The 19,849-nt window shown below is 55.8% G+C and overlaps 1 protein-coding gene and 1 pseudogene across 1 annotated transcript; both read right to left on the bottom strand.

The window, feature by feature from the left end:
• Positions 1 to 775: 775 nt before the first annotated feature.
• On the bottom strand, positions 776 to 5,072 carry LOC121286073 (annotated as a pseudogene).
• Positions 5,073 to 11,277: 6,205 nt separating this feature from the next.
• Positions 11,278 to 19,477, bottom strand: LOC121286072 (mucin-2-like; the record flags this gene model as incomplete). The annotated part of the gene is made up of 5 exons (XM_041203075.1): positions 11,278 to 11,630; positions 11,669 to 11,898; positions 11,934 to 12,190; positions 18,961 to 19,148; positions 19,186 to 19,477. Coding segments are annotated over 5 exons (1,320 nt in total), but the record flags the coding sequence as incomplete, so codon positions are not given.
• Between the last annotated feature and the right edge of the window lie 372 nt (positions 19,478 to 19,849).

Here is a 19,849-nt window from a genome sequence, read left to right as displayed (position 1 = left end):
TGTGTGGGTTTGGGTGTGGGTGTGAGTGTTGGTGTGGGAGTGGGTGTGGTTGTGGGTGTGAGTGTGGGTGTGGGTGTTGTGCGGGTATGAGCTTGAGTGTGTGTGTATGCACGTGGGTGCGGGTGTGAGTGTGTGTGTGGTTTTGGGTGTGGTTGTTGGTGTGAGTGCGGGAGTGGGAGTGAGTGTGGGTGTGGGTGTGTGTGTGGGTGTGGGTGTGAGTGTGAGTGTGAGTGTGAGTGTGGTTGTGAGTGTGAGTGTGAGTGTGAGTGTGAGTGTGAGTGTGAGAGTGAGTGTGAGTGTGAGTGTGGGTGTGAGTGTGGGTGTGTGTGTGAGTGTGTGTGTGGGTGTGGGTGTGAGTGTGTGTGTGTTGTTGTCGGTGTTGGTGTGTGGGTGTGGCTGTTGGTGTGGCTGTGGCTGTGAGGGTGTGAGTATGTGAGAGTGTGGGTGGGTGCATGTGAGGGTGTGGGTATTTTGGTGTGAGTGTGACTGTGGGTGTGAGTGCAGGTGTGTAGCTGTTGGTGAGGGTGTCAGATTGTGAGTGGGTGTGAGGGAGTTGGTGTGAGGGTGTGGGAGTGAGTGTGTGGGTGTGAGACTGGAGTGAGAGTTTGTGAGGTGTGGGTGTGAGTGTGGGTTTGGGTGTGTGGGTGGGGGTGTTAGAGTGGGTGTGGGTGTGTGGTTGGTGGTGTGGGTGTGGGTGCGATTGTGTGGGTGTGATTGTGTCTGTGAGTGTGAGTGTGAGTGTGATTGTGAGTGTGTGTGTGTGTGTGGGTGAGGGTATGGGTGTGGGTGTGAGTGTGGGTGTGCATGTGGGTGTGGTTGTGGGTGTGAGTGTGGGTGTGGGTGAGAGTGCAGGTGTGAGTGTGAGTTTGTGTGTGGGTCTGTGTGTGGGTGTGGGTTTGGGTGTCAGTGTGAGTGTGGGTGTGGTTGTGAGTGTGGGTGTGGGTGTGGGTGTGAGTGTGAGTGTGGGTGTGAGTGTGGGTGTGGGAGTGAGTGTGGGTGTGAGTGTGATTGTGTTTTTGGATGTGGGTGTGAGTGTGTTTGTGGGTGTGGGAGTGAGTGTGGGTTTGAGTGTGGGTGTGATTGTGGTTGTGGGTCTGGGTGTGAGTGTGTGTGTGGGTGTGGGTGTGAATGTGGGTGTGAGTGTGAGTGGGTTTGTGGGTGTGTGTTTGGGTGTGGGTGTGAGTGTGTGTGTGTTTCTGGGTGTTTGTGTGGGCGTGGGTGTGGGTGAGAATGTGGGTGTGGGTGTGGTTCTTGGCGTGGTTGTGGGTTGGAGTGTGGGTGTGGGACTGTGGGTGTGGGTGTTGTTGTGAGTGTGGGTGTGGGTGTGAGTGTGGGTGTGGGTATGGGTGTGGGTGTGGATGTGGGTCTGAGTGTGTGTGTGGGTGTGGGTGTGAGTGTGGTTGTGAGTGTGGGTGTGGGTGTGAGTATGAATGTGTGTGGGGGTGTGAGTGTGAGTGTCTGTGCGTGTGGGTGTGAGTGTGGGTGTGGGTGTGAGTGTGGGTATGATTGTGTGGGTTTGAGTCTGTGGGTGTGAGTGCGGGTGGGGGAGTGTGGGTGTGGGTGAGTGGCTAAGTCTGGGACTGAGTGTGGTTTTGAGTGTGAGTGTGGGTGTGGGTGTGGGTGTGGGTGTGGGTGCGGGTGTGAGTGTGAGTGTGGGTGTGGGTGTGAGTGTGGGTGTCGGTGTGGGTGTGAGTGTGGGTGTGGTTGTGGTTGTGGGTGTGGATGTGGATTTGTGTGTGGGTGTGGGTCTGGGTGTGAGTGTGGGTGTGAGTGTGAGTGTGGGTGTGGGTGTGGGAGTGAGTGTGGGTGTGGGTGTGGGTGTGAGTGTGATTGTGAGTGTGGTTGTGAGTTTGAGTGTGAGTGTGAGTGTGGGTGTGGGTGTGAGTGTGGGTGTGGGTGTGAGTGTGGGTGTGGGTGTGGGTGTGTGTGTGGTTGTGGGTGTTGGTGTGTGGGTGTGGCTGTGGGTGTGGCTGTGGCTGTGAGGGTATGAGTATGTGAGAGTGTGGGTGGGTGCATGTGAGCAGTGTGGGTATCTGGGTGTGAGTGTGAGTGTGGGAGTGAGTGCAGGTGTGTAGCTGTTGGTGAGGGTGTCAGAGTGTGAGTGGGTGTGAGGGAGTTGGTGTAAGGGTGTGGGTGTGAGTGTGTGGGTGTGAGGCTGGGGTGAGATGTTGCGAGGGTGTGGGTGTGAGTGTGGGTTTGGGTGTGTGGGTGGGGGTGTTAGAGTTGGTGTGGGTGTGTGGTTGGGGGTGTGGGTGTTATTGTGTGGGTGTGATTGTGTCTGTGAGTGTGAGTGTGATTGTGAGTGTGTGTTGGGTGTGGGTGAGGGTATGGGTGTGGGTGTGGTTGTGGGTGTGAGTGTGGGTGTGGGTGTGAGTCTGTGTGTGAGTGTGAGTTTGTGTGTGGGTCTGTGTGTGGGTGTGTGTTTGGATAACAGTGTGAGTGTGGGTGTGGTAGTGGTTGTGAGTGTGGGTGCGGGTGTGAGTGTGAGTGTGGGTGTGAGTGTGGGTGTGGGAGTGAGTGTGGCTGTGAGTGTGATTGTGTGTTTGGTTGTGGGTGTGAGTGTGGTTGTGGGTGTGGGAGTGAGTGTGGGTGTGAGTGAGGGTGTGAGTGTGGGTGTGAGTGTTGTTGTGGCTGTGGGTGTGAGTGTGTGTGTGGGTGTGTGTGTGAGTGTGGGTGTGAGTGTGAGTGGTTTTGTGGGTGTGTGTTTGGGTGTGGGTGTGAGTGTGAGTGTGTGTGTGGGTGTGTGTTTGGGTGTGGGAGTGAGTGTGGGTGTGGGTGTGAGTGTGTTTGTGGGTGTTGGTGGGTGTGTGAGTGTGGGTGTGAGTGTGGGTGTGAGTTTGGTTGTGGGTGTGTGTTTGGATGTGGGTGAGTGTATGGGTGTGGGTGTGAGTGTGGGTGTGCATGTGGGTGTGGTTGTGGGTGTGAGTGTGGGTGTGTGTGTGAGTGCGTGTGTGAGTGTTGGTGTGGTTGTGGCTGTGAGTGTGATTGTGTTTTTGGTTTTGGGTGTGAGTGTGGTTTTGGGTGTGGATGTGAGTTTGTTTGTGGGTGTGGGTGTGAGTGTGGGTGTGAGTGTGAGTAGTTTTGAGGGTGTGTGTTTGGGTGTGGGAGTGAGTGTGGGTGTGGGTGTGAGTGTGTGTGTGGGTGTGGGTGGGTGTGTGTGTGGGTGTGAGTGTGGGTGTGAGTGTGGTTGTGGGTGTGGGTGTGAGTCTGGGTGTGAGTTTGAGTGTGAGTGTGGGTGTAAGTGTGAGTGCGGATGTGGGTGTGGGTGTGAGTGTGGGTGTGAGTGTGTGTGGGTGTTGTTGTGAGTGTGAGTGTGAGTGTGGGTGTGAGTGTGAGTGTGGATGTGGGTGTGGGTGTGAGTGTGGGTGTGAGTGTGTGTGGATGTGGGTGTGAGAGTGTGTGTGTGGGTGTGGGTGTTGGTGTGTGTGAGTGACTGCGGGTGTGGCTGTGGCTGTGATGGTGTGAGTGTGTGGGTGGTGCAGCTGTTGCGTGTTGCTGTGGGTTTGTGTGTGTGTGTGGGTGTGAGTGTGAGTGAGTTTGTGGGTGTGTGTGTGGGTGTGAGTGTGACTGTGGGTGTGAGTCTGAGTGTCTGTGTGTGTGGGTGTGAGGTTGGGTGTGGGTGAGAGTATGAATGTGTGTGTGGGTGTGAGTGTGAGTGTCTGTGGGTGTAGGTGTGAGTGTGGGTGTGGGAGTGTGTGTGTGGTTCTGGGTTTTGTTGTTTGGGTGTGGCTGTGGCTGTGAGGGTGTGAGTATGTGAGTGTGTGAGGGTGTGGTTATGTGGTTGTGAATGTGAGTGTGCTTGTGAGTGCGGGTGTGTAGCAGTTGCTGAGGGTGTGAGAGTGTGAGTGGGTGTGAGGGAGTGGGTGAGACGGTGCGTGTGTGAGTTTGTGGGTGTGAGGCTGGGGTGAGAGGTTGCGAAGGTGTGGGTGTGATTGTGGGTTTGGGTGAGTGTGTGAGTGTGGGTGTGGGTGGGTGTTGGTGAAGGTGTGGGTGTGGGTGTGAGTGTGAGTGTTTGGGTGTGATTGTGTGTGTGTGTGGGTGTGAGTGTGAGTGTGTGTGTGGGTGAGTGTGTGGGTTTGGGTGTGGGTGTGAGTGTTGATGTGGGAGTGGGTGTGGTTGTGGGTGTGAGTGTGGGTGTGGGTGTGAGTGCGGGTATGAGCGTGAGTGTGTGTGTATGCACGTGGGTGCGGGTGTGAGTCTGTGTGTGGGTTTGGGTGTGGTTGTTGGTGTGAGTGCGGGAGTGGGATGAGTGTGGGTGTGGGTGTGGGTGTGAGTGTGGGTGTGGGTGTGAGTGTGAGTGTGAGTGTGAGTGTGGTTGTGAGTGTGAGTGTGAGTGCGAGCGTGAGCGTGAGAGTGAGTGTGAGTGTGAGTGTGAGTGTGGGTGTGAGTGTGTGTGTGAGTGAGTGTGTGGTTGTGGGTGTGAGTGTGGGTGTGGGTGTGTGTGTGTTGTTGTGGTTGTTGGTGTGTGGGTGTGGCTGTTGGTGTGGCTGTGGCTGTGAGGGTGTGAGTATGTGAGAGTGTGGGTGGGTGCATGTGAGGGTGTGGGTATTTTGGTGTGAGTGTGAGTGTGGGTGTGAGTGCAGGTGTGTAGCTGGTGGTGAGGGTGTCAGATTGTGAGTGGGTGTGAGGAGTTGGTGTGAGGGTGTGGGAGTGAGTGTGTGGGTGTTTGACTGGAGTGAGAGTTTGTGAGGGTGTGGGTGTGAGTGTGGGTTTGGGTGTGTGGGTGGGGGTGTTAGAGTGGGTGTGGGTGTGTGGTTGGGGGTGTGGGTGTGGGTGCGATTGTGTGGGTGTGATTGTGTCTGTGAGTGTGAGTGTGAGTGTGATTGTGAGTGTGTGTGTGGGTGTGGTGAGGGTATGGGTGTGGGTGTGAGAGTGGGTGTGCATGTGGGTGTGGTTGTGGGTGTGAGTGTGGGTGTGGGTGAGAGTGCAGGTGTGAGTGTGAGTTTGTGTGTGGGTCTGTGTGTGGGTGTGGGTTTGAGTGTGAGTGTGAGTGTGAGTGTGGGTGTGGGTGTGGGTGTGGGTGTGAGTGTGGGTGTGGGTGTGGGTGTGGGTGTGTGTGTGGTTGTGGGTGTTGGTGTGTGGGTGTAGCTGTGGGTGTGGCTGTGGCTGTGAGGGTATGAGTATGTGAGAGTGTGGGTGGGTGCATGTGAGCAGTGTGGGTATGTGGGTGTGAGTGTGAGTGTGGGAGTGAGTGCAGGTGTGTAGCTGTTGGTGAGGGTGTCAGAGTGTGAGTGGGTGTGAGGGAGTTGGTGTAAGGGTGTGGGTGTGAGTGTGTGGGTGTGAGGCTGGGGTGAGATGTTGCGAGGGTGTGGGTGTGAGTGTGGGTTTGGGTGTGTGGGTGGGGGTGTTAGAGTTGGTGTGGGTGTGTGGTTGGGGGTGTGGGTGTTATTGTGTGGGTGTGATTGTGTCTGTGAGTGTGAGTGTGATTGTGAGTGTGTGTTGGGTGTGGGTGAGGGTATGGGTGTGGGTGTGGTTGTGGGTGTGAGTGTGGGTGTGGGTGTGAGTCCGTGTGTGAGTGTGAGTTTGTGTGTGGGTCTGTGTGTGGGTGTGTGTTTGGATAACAGTGTGAGTGTGGGTGTGGTAGTGGTTGTGAGTGTGGGTGTGGGTGTGGGTGTGAGTGTGAGTGTGGGTGTGAGTGTGGGTGTGGGAGTGAGTGTGGCTGTGAGTGTGATTGTGTGTTTGGTTGTGGGTGTGAGTGTGGTTGTGGGTGTGGGAGTGAGTGTGGGTGTGAGTGAGGGTGTGAGTGTGGGTGTGAGTGTTGTTGTGGCTGTGGGTGTTAGTGTGTGTGTGGGTGGGTGTGTGAGTGTGGGTGTGAGTGTGAGTGGTTTTGTGGGTGTGTCTTTGGGTGTGGGTGTGAGTGTGAGTGTGTGTGTGGGTGTGCGTTTGGGTGTGGGAGTGAGTGTGGGTGTGAGTGTGTGTGTGGGTGTGGGTGGGTGTGTGAGTGTGGGTGTGAGTGTGGGTGTGAGTTTGGTTGTGGGTGTGTGTTTGGATGTGGGTGAGTGTATGGGTGTGGGTGTGAGTGTGGGTGTGCAAGTGGGTGTGGTTGTGGGTGTGAGTGTGGGTGTGTGTGTGAGTGCGTGTGTGAGTGTTGGTGTGGTTGTGGCTGTGAGTGTGATTGTGTTTTTGGTTTTGGGTGTGAGTGTGGTTTTGGGTGTGGATGTGAGTTTGTTTGTGGGTGTGGGTGTGAGTGTGGGTGTGAGTGTGAGTGGTTTTGAGGGTGTGTGTTTGGGTGTGGGAGTGAGTGTGGGTGTGGGTGTGAGTGTGGGTGTGCAAGTGGGTGTGGTTGTGGGTGTGAGTGTGGGTGTGTGTGTGAGTGCGTGTGTGAGTGTTGGTGTGGTTGTGGCTGTGAGTGTGATTGTGTTTTTGGTTTTGGGTGTGAGTGTGGTTTTGGGTGTGGATGTGAGTTTGTTTGTGGGTGTGGGTGTGAGTGTGGGTGTGAGTGTGAGTGGTTTTGAGGGTGTGTGTTTGGGTGTGGGAGTGAGTGTGGGTGTGGGTGTGAGTGTGTGTGTGGGTGTGGGTGGGTGTGTGTGTGGGTGTGAGTGTGGGTGTGAGTGTGGTTGTGGGTGTGGGTGTGAGTCTGGGTGTGAGTTTGAGTGTGAGTGTGGGTGTAAGTGTGAGTGCGGATGTGGGGGTGGGTGTGAGTGTGGGTGTGAGTGTGTGTGGGTGTTGTTGTGAGTGTGGGTGTGAGTGTGAGTGTGAGTGTGGGTGTGAGTGTGAGTGTGGATGTGGGTGTGGGTGTGGGTGTGAGTGTGGGTGTGAGTGTGTGTGGATGTGGGTGTGAGAGTGTGTGTGTGGGTGTGGGTGTTGTTGTGTGTGAGTGACTGCGGGTGTGGCTGTGGCTGTGATGGTGTGAGTGTGTGGGTGGTGCAGCTGTTGCGTGTTGCTGTGTGTTTGTGTGTGTGTGTGCGTGTGGGTGTGAGTGTGAGTGAGTTTGTGGGTGTGTGTGTGGGTGTGAGTGTGACTGTGGGTGTGAGTCTGAGTGTCTGTGTGTGTGGGTGTGAGGTTGGGTGTGGGTGAGAGTATGAATGTGTGTGTGGGTGTGAGTGTGAGTGTCTGTGGGTGTAGGTGTGAGTGTGGGTGTGGGTGTGGGAGTGTGTGTGTGGTTCTGGGTTTTGTTGTTTGGGTGTGGCTGTGGCTGTGAGGGTGTGAGTATGTGAGTGTGTGAGGGTGTGGTTATGTGGTTGTGAATGTGAGTGTGCTTGGGAGTGCGGGTGTGTAGCAGTTGCTGAGGGTGTGAGAGTGTGAGTGGGTGTGAGGGAGTGGGTGAGACGGTGCGGGTGTGAGTTTGTGGGTGTGAGGCTGGGGTGAGAGGTTGCGAAGGTGTGGGTGTGATTGTGGGTTTGGGTGAGTGTGTGAGTGTGGGTTTGGGTGGGTGTTGGTGAAGGTGTGGTTGTGGGTGTGAGTGTGAGTGTTTGGGTGTGATTGTGTGTGTGTGTGGGTGTGAGTGTGAGTGTGTGTGTGGGTGAGTGTGTGGGTTTGGGTGTGGGTGTGAGTGTTGGTGTGGGAGTGGGTGTGGTTGTGGGTGTGAGTGTGGGTGTGGGATGAGTGTGGGTGTGGGTGTGGGTGTGAGTGTGGGTGTGAGTGTGAGTGTGAGTGTGAGTGTGAGCGTGAGTGTGAGTGTGAGTGTGGGTGTGGGTGTGAGTGTGGGTGTGTGTGTGAGTGAGTGTGTGGATGTGGGTGTGAGTGTGGGTGTGGGTGTGTGTGTGTTGTTGTGGTTGTTGGTGTGTGGGTGTGGCTGTTGGTGTGGCTGTGGCTGTGAGGGTGTGAGTATGTGAGAGTGTGGGTGGGTGCATGTGAGGGTGTGGGTATTTTGGTGTGAGTGTGAGTGTGGGTGTGAGTGCAGGTGTGTAGCTGGTGGTGAGGGTGTCAGATTGTGAGTGGGTGTGAGGAGTTGGTGTGAGGGTGTGGGAGTGAGTGTGTGGGTGTGAGACTGGAGTGAGAGTTTGTGAGGGTGTGGGTGTGAGTGTGGGTTTGGGTGTGTGGGTGGGGGTGCTAGAGTGGGTGTGGGTGTGTGGTTGGTGGTGTGGGTGTGGGTGCGATTGTTTGGGTGTGATTGTGTCTGTGAGTGTGAGTGTGAGTGTGATTGTGAGTGTGTGTGTGGGTGTGGTGAGGGTATGGGTGTGGGTGTGAGAGTGGGTGTGCATGTGGGTGTGGTTGTGGGTGTGAGTGTGGGTGTGGGTGAGAGTGCAGGTGTGAGTGTGAGTTTGTGTGTGGGTCTGTGTGTGGGTGTGGGTTTGGGTGTCAGTGTGAGTGTGGGTGTGGTTGTGAGTGTGGGTGTGGTTGTGAGTGTGGGTGTGAGTGTGGGTGTGGGAGTGAGTGTGGGTGTGAGTGTGATTGTGTTTTTGGATGTGGGTGTGAGTGTGGTTGTGGGTGTGGGAGTGAGTGTGGGTTTGAGTGTGGGTTTGAGTGTGGGTGTGATTGCGGTTGTGGGTGTGGGTGTGTGTGTGGGTGTGGGTGTGAATGTGGGTGTGAGTGTGAGTGGGTTTGTGGGTGTGTTTTTGGGTGTGGGTGTGAGTGTGTGTGTGTGTCCAGGTGTTTGTGTGGGCGTGGGTGTGGGTGAGAACGTGGGTGTGGGTGTGGTTCTTGGCTTGGTTGTGGGTTGGAGAGTGGGTGTGGGAGTGTGGGTATGGGTGTTGTTGTGAGTGTGGGTGTGGGTGTGAGTGTGGGTGTGGGAATGGGTGTGGGTGTGGATGTGGGTCTGAGTGTGGGTGTGGGTGTGGGTGTGAGTGTGGGTGTGGGTGTGAGTGTGGTTGTGAGTGTGGTTGTGAGTGTGGTTGTGCGTGTGAGTGTGAGTGTGAGTGTGAGTGTGAGTGTGGGTGTGGGTGTGATTATGAATGTGTGTGCGGGTGTGAGTGTGATTGTCTGTGGGTGTGGGTGTGAGTGTGGGTGTGGGTGTGAGTGTGGGTATGATTGTGTGGGTTTGAGTCTGTGGGTGTGAGTGCGGGTGTGGGAGTGTGGGTGTGGGTGAGTGGCTGAGTGTGGGACTGAGTGTGGTTGTGAGTGTGAGTGTGGGTGTGGGTGTGGGTGTGGGTGTGGGTGCGGGTGTGAGTGTGTGTGGGTGTGGGTGTGGGTGTGAGTGTGGGTGTGGGTGTGGGTGTGAGTGTGGGTGTGTGTGTGTTGTTGTGGGTCTTGGTGTGTGGCTGTGGGTGTGGCTGTGGCTGTGAGGGTGTCAGTACGGGAGAGTGTGGGTGGGTGCATGTGAGGGTGTGGGTATGTAGGTGAGAGTGCAGGTGTGTAGCTTTTGGTGAGGGTGTCAGATTGTGAGTGGGTGTGAGGGAGTTTGTGTGGGTGTAGGAGTGAGTGTGTTGGTGTGAGGCTGGAGTGAGAGTTTGTGAGGGTGTGGGTGTGAGTGTGGGTTTGGGTGTGTGGGTGGGGGTGTTAGAGTGGGTGTGGGTGTGTGGTTGGGGGTGTGGGTGTGGGTGCGATTGTGTGGGTGTGATAGTGTCTGTGAGTGTGAGTGTGAGTGTGATTGTGAGTGTGTGTGTGTGTGTGTGGGTGAGGGTATGGGTGTGGGTGTGAGTGTGGGTGTGCATGTGGGTGTGGTTGTGGGTGTGAGTGTGGGTGTGGGTGTGAGTGCACGTGTGAGTGTGAGTTTGTGTGTGGGTCTGTGTGTGGGTGTGGGTTTGGGTGTCAGTGTGAGTGTGGGTGTGGTTGTGAGTGTGGGTGTGTGTGTGGGTGTTTGTGTGAGTGTGGGTGTGAGTGTGGGTGTGGGTGTGGGAGTGAGTGTGGGTGTGAGTGTGATTGTGTTTTTGGTTGTGGGTGTGAGTGTGGGAGTGAGTGTGGGAGTGAGTGTTGGTGTGAGTTTGGGTGTGCCTGTGGTTGTGGTTGTGGGTGTGAGTGTGGGTGTGGGTGTGAGTGCGGGTGTGAGTGTGAGTTTGTGTGTGGGTCTGTGTGTGTGTGTTTGAATATCAGTGTGAGTGTGGGTGTGGGTGTGGTTGTGAGTGTGGGTGTGGGTGCGGGTGTGAGTGTGAGTGTGGGTGTGAGTGTGGGTGTGGGAGTGAGTGTGGCTGTGAGTGTGATTGTGTTTTTGGTTGTGGGTGTGAGTGTGGTTGTGTGTGTGGGAGTGAGTGTGGGTGTGAGTGTGGTTGTGGGTGTGGGTGTGAGTGTGGGTGTGGGTGTGAGTGTGGGTGTGAGTGTGAGTGGTTTTGTGGGTGTGTGTTTGGGTGTGGGTGTGAGTGTGAGTGTGTGTGGGTGTGTGTTCGGGTGTGGGAGTGATTGTGAATGTGGGTGTGAGAGCGTGTGTGGGTGTGGGTGGGTGTGAGAGTGTGGGTATGAGTGTGGGTGTGAGTGTGGTTGTGGGTTTGTGTGTGGGTGTGGGTGAGGGTATGAGTGTGGGTGTGCATGAAGGTGTGGTTGTGGGTGTGAGTGTGGGTGTGTGTGAGTGCGGGTGTGAGTGTGGGTGTGGGTGTGGCTGTGAGTGTGATTGTGTTTTTGGTTTTGGGTGTGAGTGTGGTTTTGGGTGTGGGTGTGATTTTTTGTGAGGGTGTGGGTTTGAGTGTGGGTGTGAGTGTGAGTGGTTTTGCGGGTGTGTGTTTGGGTGTGGGTGCGAGTGTGAGTGTGTGTGTGGGTGTGTGTTTGGGTGTGGGAGTGAGTGTGGGTGTGGGTGTGAGTGTGTGTGTGGGTGTGGGTGGGTGTGTGAGTGTGGGTGTGAGTGTGGGTGTGAGTGTGGTTGTGGGTGTGGGTGTGAGTCTGGGTGTGAGTTTGAGTGTGAGTGTGGGTGTGAGTGTGAGTGCGGATGTGGATGTGGGTGTGAGAGTGGGTGTGAGTGTGTGTGGGTATTGCTGTGAGTGTGGGTGTGAGTGTGAGTGTGAGAGTGGTTGTGGGTGTGTGTGTGGGTGTGAGTGTGGGTGTGAGTGTGTGTGGATGTGGGTGTGAGTGTGTGTGTGTGTGGGTGTGGGTGTTGGTGTGTGGCTGTGGCTGTGGGTGTGGCTGTGGCTGTGAGGGTGTCAGTACGGGAGAGTGTGGGTGGGTGCATGTGAGGGTGTGGGTATGTAGGTGAGAGTGCAGGTGTGTAGCTTTTGGTGAGGGTGTCAGATTGTGAGTGGGTGTGAGGGAGTTTGTGTGGGTGTAGGAGTGAGTGTGTTGGTGTGAGGCTGGAGTGAGAGTTTGTGAGGGTGTGGGTGTGAGTGTGGGTTTGGGTGTGTGGGTGGGGGTGTTAGAGTGGGTGTGGGTGTGTGGTTGGGTGTGTGGGTGTGGGTGCGATTGTGTTGGTGTGATTGTGTCTGTGAGTGTGAGTGTGAGTGTGATTGTGAGTGTGTGTGTGTGTGTGGGTGAGGGTATGGGTGTGGGTGTGAGTGTGGGTGTGCATATGGGTGTGGTTGTGGGTGTGAGTGTGGGTGTGGGTGTGAGTGCACGTGTGAGTGTGAGTTTGTGTGTGGGTCTGTGTGTGGGTGTCGGTTTGGGTGTCAGTGTGAGTGTGAGTGTGGGTGTGGTTGTGAGTGTGGGTGTGGTTGTGAGTGTGGGTGTGTGTGTGGGTGTTTGTGTGAGTGTGGGTGTGAGTGTGATTGTGTTTTTGGTTGTGGGTGTGAGTGTGGTTGTGGGTGTGGGAGTGAGTGTGGGTGTGAGTGTGGGTGTGAGTGTGGGTGTGGGTGTGGGTGTGAGTGTGGGTGTGAGTGTGAGTGGGTTTGTGGGATGTGTTTGGGTGTGGGTGTGAGTGTGAGTGTGTGTCTGGGTGTTTGTGTGGGCGTGGATGTGGGAGAGGGTTTGGGTGTGGGTGTGGTTCTTGGAGTGGTTGTGGGTTGGAGTGTGGGTGTGGGAGTGAGTGCGGGTGTGGGTGTGGTTGTGGGTGTGGGTTTGAGTTTGGGTGTGGGTGTGAGTTTGGGTGTGGTTGTGGGTGTGGGTGTGGATGTGGGTGTGAGTGTGTGTGTGGGTGTGGGTGTGTGTGTGGATGTGGGTGTGAGTGTGACTGTTTATTTGGGGTGTTTTTGGGTTTGGGTGTGGGTGTGAGTGTGGGTGTGGGTGTGGTTGTGGGTGTGGATGTGGATTTGTGTATGGGTGTGGGTGTGGGTGTGAGTGTGGGTGTGAGTGTGGGTGTGGGTGTGGGAGTGAGTGTGGGTTTGGGTGTGGGTGTGAGTGTGAGTGTGAGTGTGGTTGTGAGTGTGAGTGTGAGGGTGAGTGTGTGTGTGGGTGTGGGTGTTGGTGTGAGTGTTGGTGTGGGTGTGAGTGTGAGTGTGTGTGTGGGTGTGGGTGTGGGTGTGTGTGTGTGGTTGTCAGTGTTGGTGTGTGGGTGTGGCTGTGGGTGTGGCTGTGGCTGTGAGGGTCTGAGTATGTGAGAGTGTGGGTGGGTGCATGTGAGGGTGTGGGTATGTGGGTGTGAGTGTGAGTGTGGGAGTGAGTGCAGGTGTGTAGCTGTTGGTGAGGGTGTCAGAGTGTGAGTGGGTGTGAGGGAGTTGGTGTAAGGGTGTGAGTGTGTGGGTGTGAGGCTGGGGTGAGAGGTGGCGAGGGTTTGGGTGTGAGTGTGGGTTTGGGTGTGTGGGTGGGGGTGTTAGAGTGGGTGTGGGTGTGTAGTTGGGGGTGTGGGTGTGAGTGTGTGGGTGTGAATGTGTCTGTGAGTGTGAGTGTGAGTGTGATTGTGAGTGTGTGTTGGGTGTGGGTGAGGGTATGGGTGTGGGTGTGAGTTTGGGTGTGCATGTGGTTGTGGTTGTGGGTGTGAGTGTGGGTGTGTTTTTGGTTGTGGGTGTGAGTGTGGTTGTGGGTGTGGGAGTGAGTGTGGGTGTGAGTGAGGGTGTGAGTGTGGGTGTGAGTGTGGTTGTGGGTGTGGGTGTGAGTGTGTGTGTGGGTGTGAGTGTGGGTGTGAGTGTGAGTGGTTTTGTGGGTGTGTGTTTGGGTGTGGGTGTGAGTGTGAGTGTGTGTGTGGGTGTGTGTTTGGGTGTGGGAGTGAGTGTGAATGTGGGTGTGAGAGCGTGTGTGGGTGTGGGTGGGTGTGAGAGTGTGGGTGTGAGTGTGGGTGTGAGTGTGGTTGTGGGTTTGTGTGTGGGTGTGGGTGAGGGTATGAGTGTGGGTGTGCATGCGGGTGTGGTTGTGGGTGTGAGTGTGGGTGTGTGTGAGTGCGGGTGTGAGTGTGGGTGTGGGTGTGGCTGTGAGTGTGATTGTGTTTTTGGTTTTGGGTGTGAGTGTGGTTTTGGGTGTGGGTGTGATTTTGTGTGTGGGTGTGGGTTTGAGTGTGGGTGTGAGTGTGAGTGGTTTTGTGGGTGTGTGTTTGGGTGTGGGTGTGAGTGTGAGTGTGTGTGTGGGTGTGTGTTTGGGTGTGGGAGTGACTGTGTGTGTGGGTGTGAGTGTGGGTGTGAGTGTGGGTGTGAGTGTGGGTGTGGGTGTGGGTGTGAGTGTGGCTGTGAGTGTGAGTGGGTTTTTGGGATGTGTTTGGGTGTGGGTGTGAGTGTGAGTGTGTGTCTGGGTGTTTGTGTGGGCGTGGATGTGGGAGAGGGTTTGGGTGTGAGTGTGGTTCTTGGAGTGGTTGTGGGTTGGAGTGTGGGTGTGGGAGTGAGTGTGGGTGTGGGTGTGGTTGTGGGTGTGGGTTTGAGTTTGGGTGTGGGTGTGAGTTTGGGTGTGGTTGTGGGTGTGGGTGTGGATGTGGGTGTGAGTGTGTGTGTGGGTGTGGGTGTGTGTGTGGATGTGGGTGTGAGTGTGACTGTTTATTTGGGTGTGTTTTTGGGTTTGGGTGTGGGTGTGAGTGTGGGTGTGGGTGTGGTTGTGGGTGTGGATGTGGATTTGTGTGTGGGTGTGGGTGTGGGTGTGAGTGTGGGTGTGAGTGTGGGTGTGGGTGTGGGAGTGAGTGTGGGTTTGGGTGTGGGTGTGAGTGTGAGTGTGGTTGTGAGTGTGAGTGTGAGTGTGAGTGTGTGTGTGGGTGTGGGTGTTGGTGTGAGTGTTGGTGTGGGTGTGAGTGTGAGTGTGTGTGTGGGTGTGGGTGTGGGTGTGTGTGTGTGGTTGTCAGTGTTGGTGTGTGGGTGTGGCTGTGGGTGTGGATGTGGCTGTGAGGGTCTGAGTATGTGAGAGTGTGGGTGGGTGCATGTGAGGTTGTGGGTATGTGGGTGTGAGTGTGAGTGTGGGAGTGAGTGCAGGTGTGTAGCTGTTGGTGAGGGTGTCAGAGTGTGAGTGGGTGTGAGGGAGTTGGTGTAAGGGTGTGAGTGTGAGTGTGTGGGTGTGAGGCTGGGGTGAGCGGTGGCGAGGGTTTGGGTGTGAGTGTGGGTTTGGGTGTGTGGGTGGGGGTGTTAGAGTTGGTGTGGGTGTGTGGTTGGGGTTGTGGGTGTGAGTGTGTGGGTGTGAATGTGTCTGTGAGTGTGAGTGTGCTTGTGAGTGTGTGTTGGGTGTGGGTGAGGGTATGGGTGTGGGTGTGAGTTTGGGTGTGCATGTGGTTGTGGTTGTGGGTGTGAGTGTGGGTGTGTTTTTGGTTGTGGGTGTGAGTGTGGTTGTGGGTGTGGGAGTGAGTGTGGGTGTGAGTGAGGGTGTGAGTGTGGGTGTGGGTGTGGTTGTGGGTGTGGGTGTGAGTGTGTGTGTGGGTGTGGGTGTGAGTGTGGGAGTGAGTGTGAGTGGTTTTGTGGGTGTGTGTTTGGGTGTGGGTGTGAGTGTGATTGTGTGTGTGGGTGTGTGTTTGGGTGTGGGAGTGAGTGTGAATGTGGGTGTGAGAGCGTGTGTGGGTGTGGGTGGGTGTGAGAGTGTGGGTGTGAGTGTGGGTGTGAGTGTGGTTGTGGGTTGGTGTGTGGGTGTGGGTGAGGGTATGAGTGTGGGTGTGCATGCGGGTGTGGTTGTGGGTGTGAGTGTGGGTGTGTGTGAGTGCGGGTGTGAGTGTGGGTGTGGGTGTGGCTGTGAGTGTGATTGTGTTTTTGGTTTTGGGTGTGAGTGTGGTTTTGGGTGTGGGTGTGATTTTGTGTGTGGGTGTGGGTTTGAGTGTGGGTGTGAGTGTGAGTGGTTTTGTGGGTGTGTGTTTGGGTGTGGTTGTGAGTGTGCGTGTGTGTGTGGGTGTGTGTTTGGGTGTGGGAGTGAGTGTGTGTGTGGGTGTGAGTGTGTGTGTGGGTGTGAGTGGGTGTGAGTGTGCTTGTGGGTATGGGTGTGAGTCTGGGTGTGAGTTTGAGTGTGAGTGTGGGTGTGAGTGTGAGTGCGGATGTGGGTGTGGGTGTGAGTGTAGGTGTGAGTGTGTGTGGGTGTTGGTGTGTGTGGGTGTCAGTGTGAGTGTGAGTGTGGGTGTGAGTGTGGGTGTGGGTGTTGGTGTGAGTGTTGGTGTGGGTGTGAGTGTGAGTGTGTGTGTGGGTGTGGGTGTGGGTGTGTGTGTGTGGTTGTCAGTGTTGGTGTGTGGGTGTGGCTGTGGGTGTGGCTGTGGCTGTGAGGGTCTGAGTATGTGAGAGTGTGGGTGGGTGCATGTGAGGGTGTGGGTATGTGGGTGTGAGTGTGAGTGTGGGAGTGATTGCAGGTGTGTAGCTGTTGGTGAGGGTGTCAGAGTGTGAGTGGGTGTGAGGGAGTTGGTGTAAGGGTGTGGGTGTGAGTGTGTGGGTGTGAGGCTGGGGTGAGAGGTGGCGAGGGTTTGGGTGTGAGTGTGGGTTTGGGTGTGTGGGTGGGGGTGTTAGAGTTGGTGTGGGTGTGTGGTTGGGGGTTTGGGTGTGAGTGTGTGGGTGTGAATGTGTCTGTGAGTGTGAGTGTGAGTGTGAGTGTGATTGTGAGTGTGTGTTGGGTGTGGGTGAGGGTATGGGTGTGGGTGTGAGTTTGGGTGTGAGTCTGAGTGTCTGTGTGTGTGGGTGTGAGGTTGGGTGTGGATGTGAGTATGAATGTGTGTGTGGGTGTGAGTGTGTGTCTGTGGGTGTGGGTGTGAGTGTGGGTGTGGGTGTGGGAATGTGTGTGTGGTTCTGGGTGTTGTTGTTTGGGTGTGTGTGTGGGTGTGGCTGTGAGGGTGTGAGTATGTGAGTGTGTGAGGGTGTGGTTTTGTGGGTGTGAATGTGAGTGTGCTTGTGAGTGCGGGTGTGTAGCAGTTGCTGAGGGTGTGAGAGTGTGAGTGGGTGTGAGGGTGTGGGTGAGACGGTGCGGGTGTGAGTTTGTGGGTGTGAGGCTGGGGTGAGAGGTTGCGAAGGTGTGGGTGTGATTGTGGGTTTGGGAGAGTGTGTGAGTGTGGGTGTGGGTGTGTGTTGGTGAGGGTGTGGGTGTGGGTGTGAGTGTGAGTGTTTGGGTGTGATTGTGTGTGTGAGTGTGGTTGTGAGTGTGAGTGTGTGTGTGGGTGAGTGTGTGGGTTTGGGTGTGGTTGTGAGTGTGGGTGTGGGAGTGGGTGTGGTTGTGGGTGTGAGTGTGGGTGTGGGTGTGAGTGCGGGTATGAGCGTGAGTGTGTGTGTGTGTGCACGTGGGTGTGGGTGTGAGTGTGTGTGTGGGTTTGGGTGTGGTTGTGGGTGTGTGTGCGGGTGTGGGAGTGAGTGTGGGTGTGGGTGTGGGTGTGGGTGTGGGTGTGAGTGTGGTTGTGGGTGTGGGTGTGAGTGTGAGTGTGACTGTGACTGTGTTTGTGGGTGTGTTTTTGGGTTTGGGTGTGTGTGTGAGTGTGGGTGTGGGTGTGGTTGTGGGTGTGGATGTGGATTTGTGTGTGGTGTGGGTGTGGGTGTGAGTGTGGGTGTGAGTGTGAGTGTGGGTGTGGGTGTGGGAGTGAGTGTGGGTGAGTGTGTTTGTGAGTGTGAGTGTGAGTGTGAGTGTGGGTGTGGGTGTGGGTGTGGGTGTGAGTGTGGGTGTGAGTGTGAGTGTGTGTGTGGGTGTGTGTTTGGGTGTGGGAGTGAGTGTGAATGTGGGTGTGAGAGCGTGTGTGGGTTTGGGTGGGTGTGAGAGTGTGGGTGTGAGTGTGGTTGTGGGTTTGTGTGTGGGTGTGGGTGAGGGTATGAGTGTGGGGTGTGCATGCGGCTGTGGTTGTGGGTGTGAGTGTGGGTGTGTGTGAGTGCGGGTGTGAGTGTGGGTGTGGGTGTGGCTGTGAGTGTGATTGTGTTTTTGGTTTTGGGTGTGAGTGTGGTTTTGGGTGTGGGTGTGATTTTGTGTGTGGGTGTGGGTTTGAGTGTGGGTGTGAGTGTGAGTGGTTTTGTGGGTGTGTGTTTGGGTGTGGGTGTGAGTGTGAGTGTGTGTGTGGGAGTGAGTGTGTGTGTGGGAGTGAGTGTGTGTGTGGGTGTGAGTGTGTGTGTGGGTGTGAGTGGGTGTCTGAGTGTGGGTGTGAGAGTGGGTGTGAGTGTGCTTGTGGGTATGGGTGTGAGTCTGGGTGTGAGTTTGAGTGTGAGTGTGGGTGTGAGTTTGAGTGCGGATGTGGGTTTGGGTGTGAGTGTGGGTGTGAGTGTGTGTGGGTGTTGCTGTGAGTGTGGGTGTGAGTGTGAGTGTGAGTGTGGGTGTGGGTGTGAGTGTGGGTGTGTGGGTGTTGGTGTTGGTGTGTGTGAGTGACTGCGGGTGTGACTGTGGCTGTGATGTTGTGAGTGTGTGGGTGGTGCACCTGTTGCGTGTGGCTGTGGGTTTGGGTGTGTGTGTGCGTGTGGGTGTGAGTGTGAGTGAATTGTAGGTGTCTGTGTGGGTGTGAGTGTGACTGTGGGTGTGAGTCTGAGTGTCTGTGTGTGTGGGTGTGAGGTTGGGTGTGGGTGTGAGTATGAATGTGTGTGTGGGTGTGAGTGTGTGTCTGTGGGTGTGGGTGTGAGTGTGGGTGTGGGTGTGGGAGTGTGTGTGTGCTTCTGGGTGTTGTTGTTTGGGTGTGGGTGTGGCTGTGGCTGTGAGGGTGTGAGTATGTGAGTGTGTGAGGGTGTGGTTTTGTGGGTGTGAATGTGAGTGTGCTTGTGAGTGCGGGTGTGTAGCAGTTGCTGAGTGTGTGAGAGTGTGAGTGGGTGTGAGGTTGTGGGTGAGACGGTGCGGGTGTGAGTTTGTGGGTGTGAGGCTGGGGTGAGAGGTTGCGAAGGTGTGGGTGTGATTGTGGGTTTGGGAGAGTGTGTGAGTGTGGGTGTGGGTGTGTGTTGGTGAGGGTGTGGGTGTGGGTGTGAGTGTGAGTGTTTGGGTGTGATTGTGTGTGTGAGTGTGGCTGTGAGTGTGAGTGTGTGTGTGGGTGAGTGTGTGGGTTTGGGTGTGGTTGTGAGTGTGGGTGGGGGAGTGGGTGTGGTTGTGGGTGTGAGTGTGGGTGTGGGTGTGAGTGCGGGTATGAGCGTGAGTGTGTGTGTGTGCACGTGGGTGTGGGTGTGAGTGTGTGTGTGGGTTTGGGTGTGGTTGTGGGTGTGTGTGCGGGTGTGGGAGTGAGTGTGGGTGTGGGTGTGGGTGTGGCTGTGAGTGTGGTTGTGGGTGTGGGTGTGAGTGTGAGTGTGAGTGTGAGTCTGACTGTGACTGTGTTTGTGGGTGTGTTTTTGGGTTTGGGTGTGTGTGTGAGTGTGGGTGTGGGTGTGGTTGTGGGTGTGGATGTGGATTTGTGTGTGGGTGTGGGTGTGGGTGTGAGTGTGGGTGTGAGTGTGAGTGTGGGTGTGGGTGTGGGAGTGAGTGTGGGTGTGAGTGTGGTTGTGATTGTGAGTGTGAGTGTGTGTGGGTGTGGGTGTGAGTGTGGTTGTGGGTGTGGGTGTGGGTGTGTGTGTGTGGTTGTGGGTGTTGGTGTGTGGGTGTGGCTGTGGGTGTGGCTGCGGCTGTGAGGGTCTGAGTATGTGAGAGTGTGGGTGGGTGCATGTGAGGGTGTGGGTATGTGGGTGTGAGTGTGAGTGTGGGAGTGAGTGCAGGTGTGTAGCTGTTGGTGAGTGTGTCAGAGTGTGAGTGGGTGTGAGGGAGTTGGTGTAAGGGTGTGGGTGTGAGTGTGTGGGTGTGAGGCTGGGGTGAGAGGTTGCGAGGGTGTGGGTGTGATTGTGGGTTTGGGTGTGTGGGTGCGGGTGTTAGAGTTGTTGTGGGTGTGTGGTTGGGGGTGTGGGTGTGAGTGTGTGGGTGTGATTCTGTCTGTGAGTGTGAGTGTGAGTGTGATTGTGAGTGTGTGTTGGGTGTGGGTGAGGGTATGGGTTTGGGTGTGAGTGTGGGTGTGCATGTGGGTGTGGTTGTGGGTGTGAGTGTGGGTGTGGGTGTGAGTGCAGGTGTGAGTGTGAGTTTGTGTGTGGGTCTGTGTGTGGATATGGGTTTGGATATCAGTGTGAGTGTGGGTGTGGTAGTGGTTGTGAGTGTGGGTGCGGGTGTGAGTGTGAGTGTGGGTGTGAGTGTAGGTGTGGGAGTGAGTGTGGCTGTGAGTGATTGTGTTTTTGGTTGTGGGTGTGAGTGTGTTTGTGGGTGTGGGAGTGAGTGTGGGTGTGAGTGAGGGTGTGAGTGTGGGTGTGAGTGTTGTGGCTGTGGGTGTGAGTGTGTGTGTGGGTGTGGGTGTGAGTGTGGGTGTGAGTGTGAGTGGTTTGGTGGGTGTGTGTTTTAGTGTGGGTGTGAGTGTGAGTGTGTGTGTGGGTGTGTGTTTGGGTGTGGGAGTGATTGTGGGTGTGGGTGTGAGTGTGTGTGTGGGTGTGGGTGGCTGTGTGATTGTGGGTGTGAGTGTGGGTGTGAGTGTGGTTGTGGGTGTGTGTTTGGATGTGGGTGAGGGTATGGGTGTGGGTGTGAGTGTGGGTGTGCATGTGGGTGTGGTTGTGGGTGTGAGTGTGGGTGTGTGTGTGAGTGCGTGTGTGAGTGTGGGTGTGGGTGTGGCTGTGAGTGTGATTGTGTTTTTGGTTTTGGGTGTGAGTGTGGTTTTGGGTGTGGGTGTGAGTTTGTTTGTGGGTGTGGGTATGAGTATGGGTGTGAGTGTGAGTTGTATTGAGTGAGTGTGGGTGTGGGTGTGAGTGTGTGTTTGGGTGTGGGTGGGTGTGTGAGTGTGGGTGTGAGTGTGGGTGTGTGTGGTTGTGGGTGTGGGTGTGAGTCTGGGTGTGAGTTTGAGTGTGAGTGT

The sequence above is a fragment of the Carcharodon carcharias genome, chromosome 13 (assembly GCF_017639515.1).
Source record: "Carcharodon carcharias isolate sCarCar2 chromosome 13, sCarCar2.pri, whole genome shotgun sequence".
NCBI lineage: Eukaryota > Metazoa > Chordata > Chondrichthyes > Lamniformes > Lamnidae > Carcharodon > Carcharodon carcharias.
This window is presented reverse-complemented; position numbering and strand designations above follow the sequence as displayed.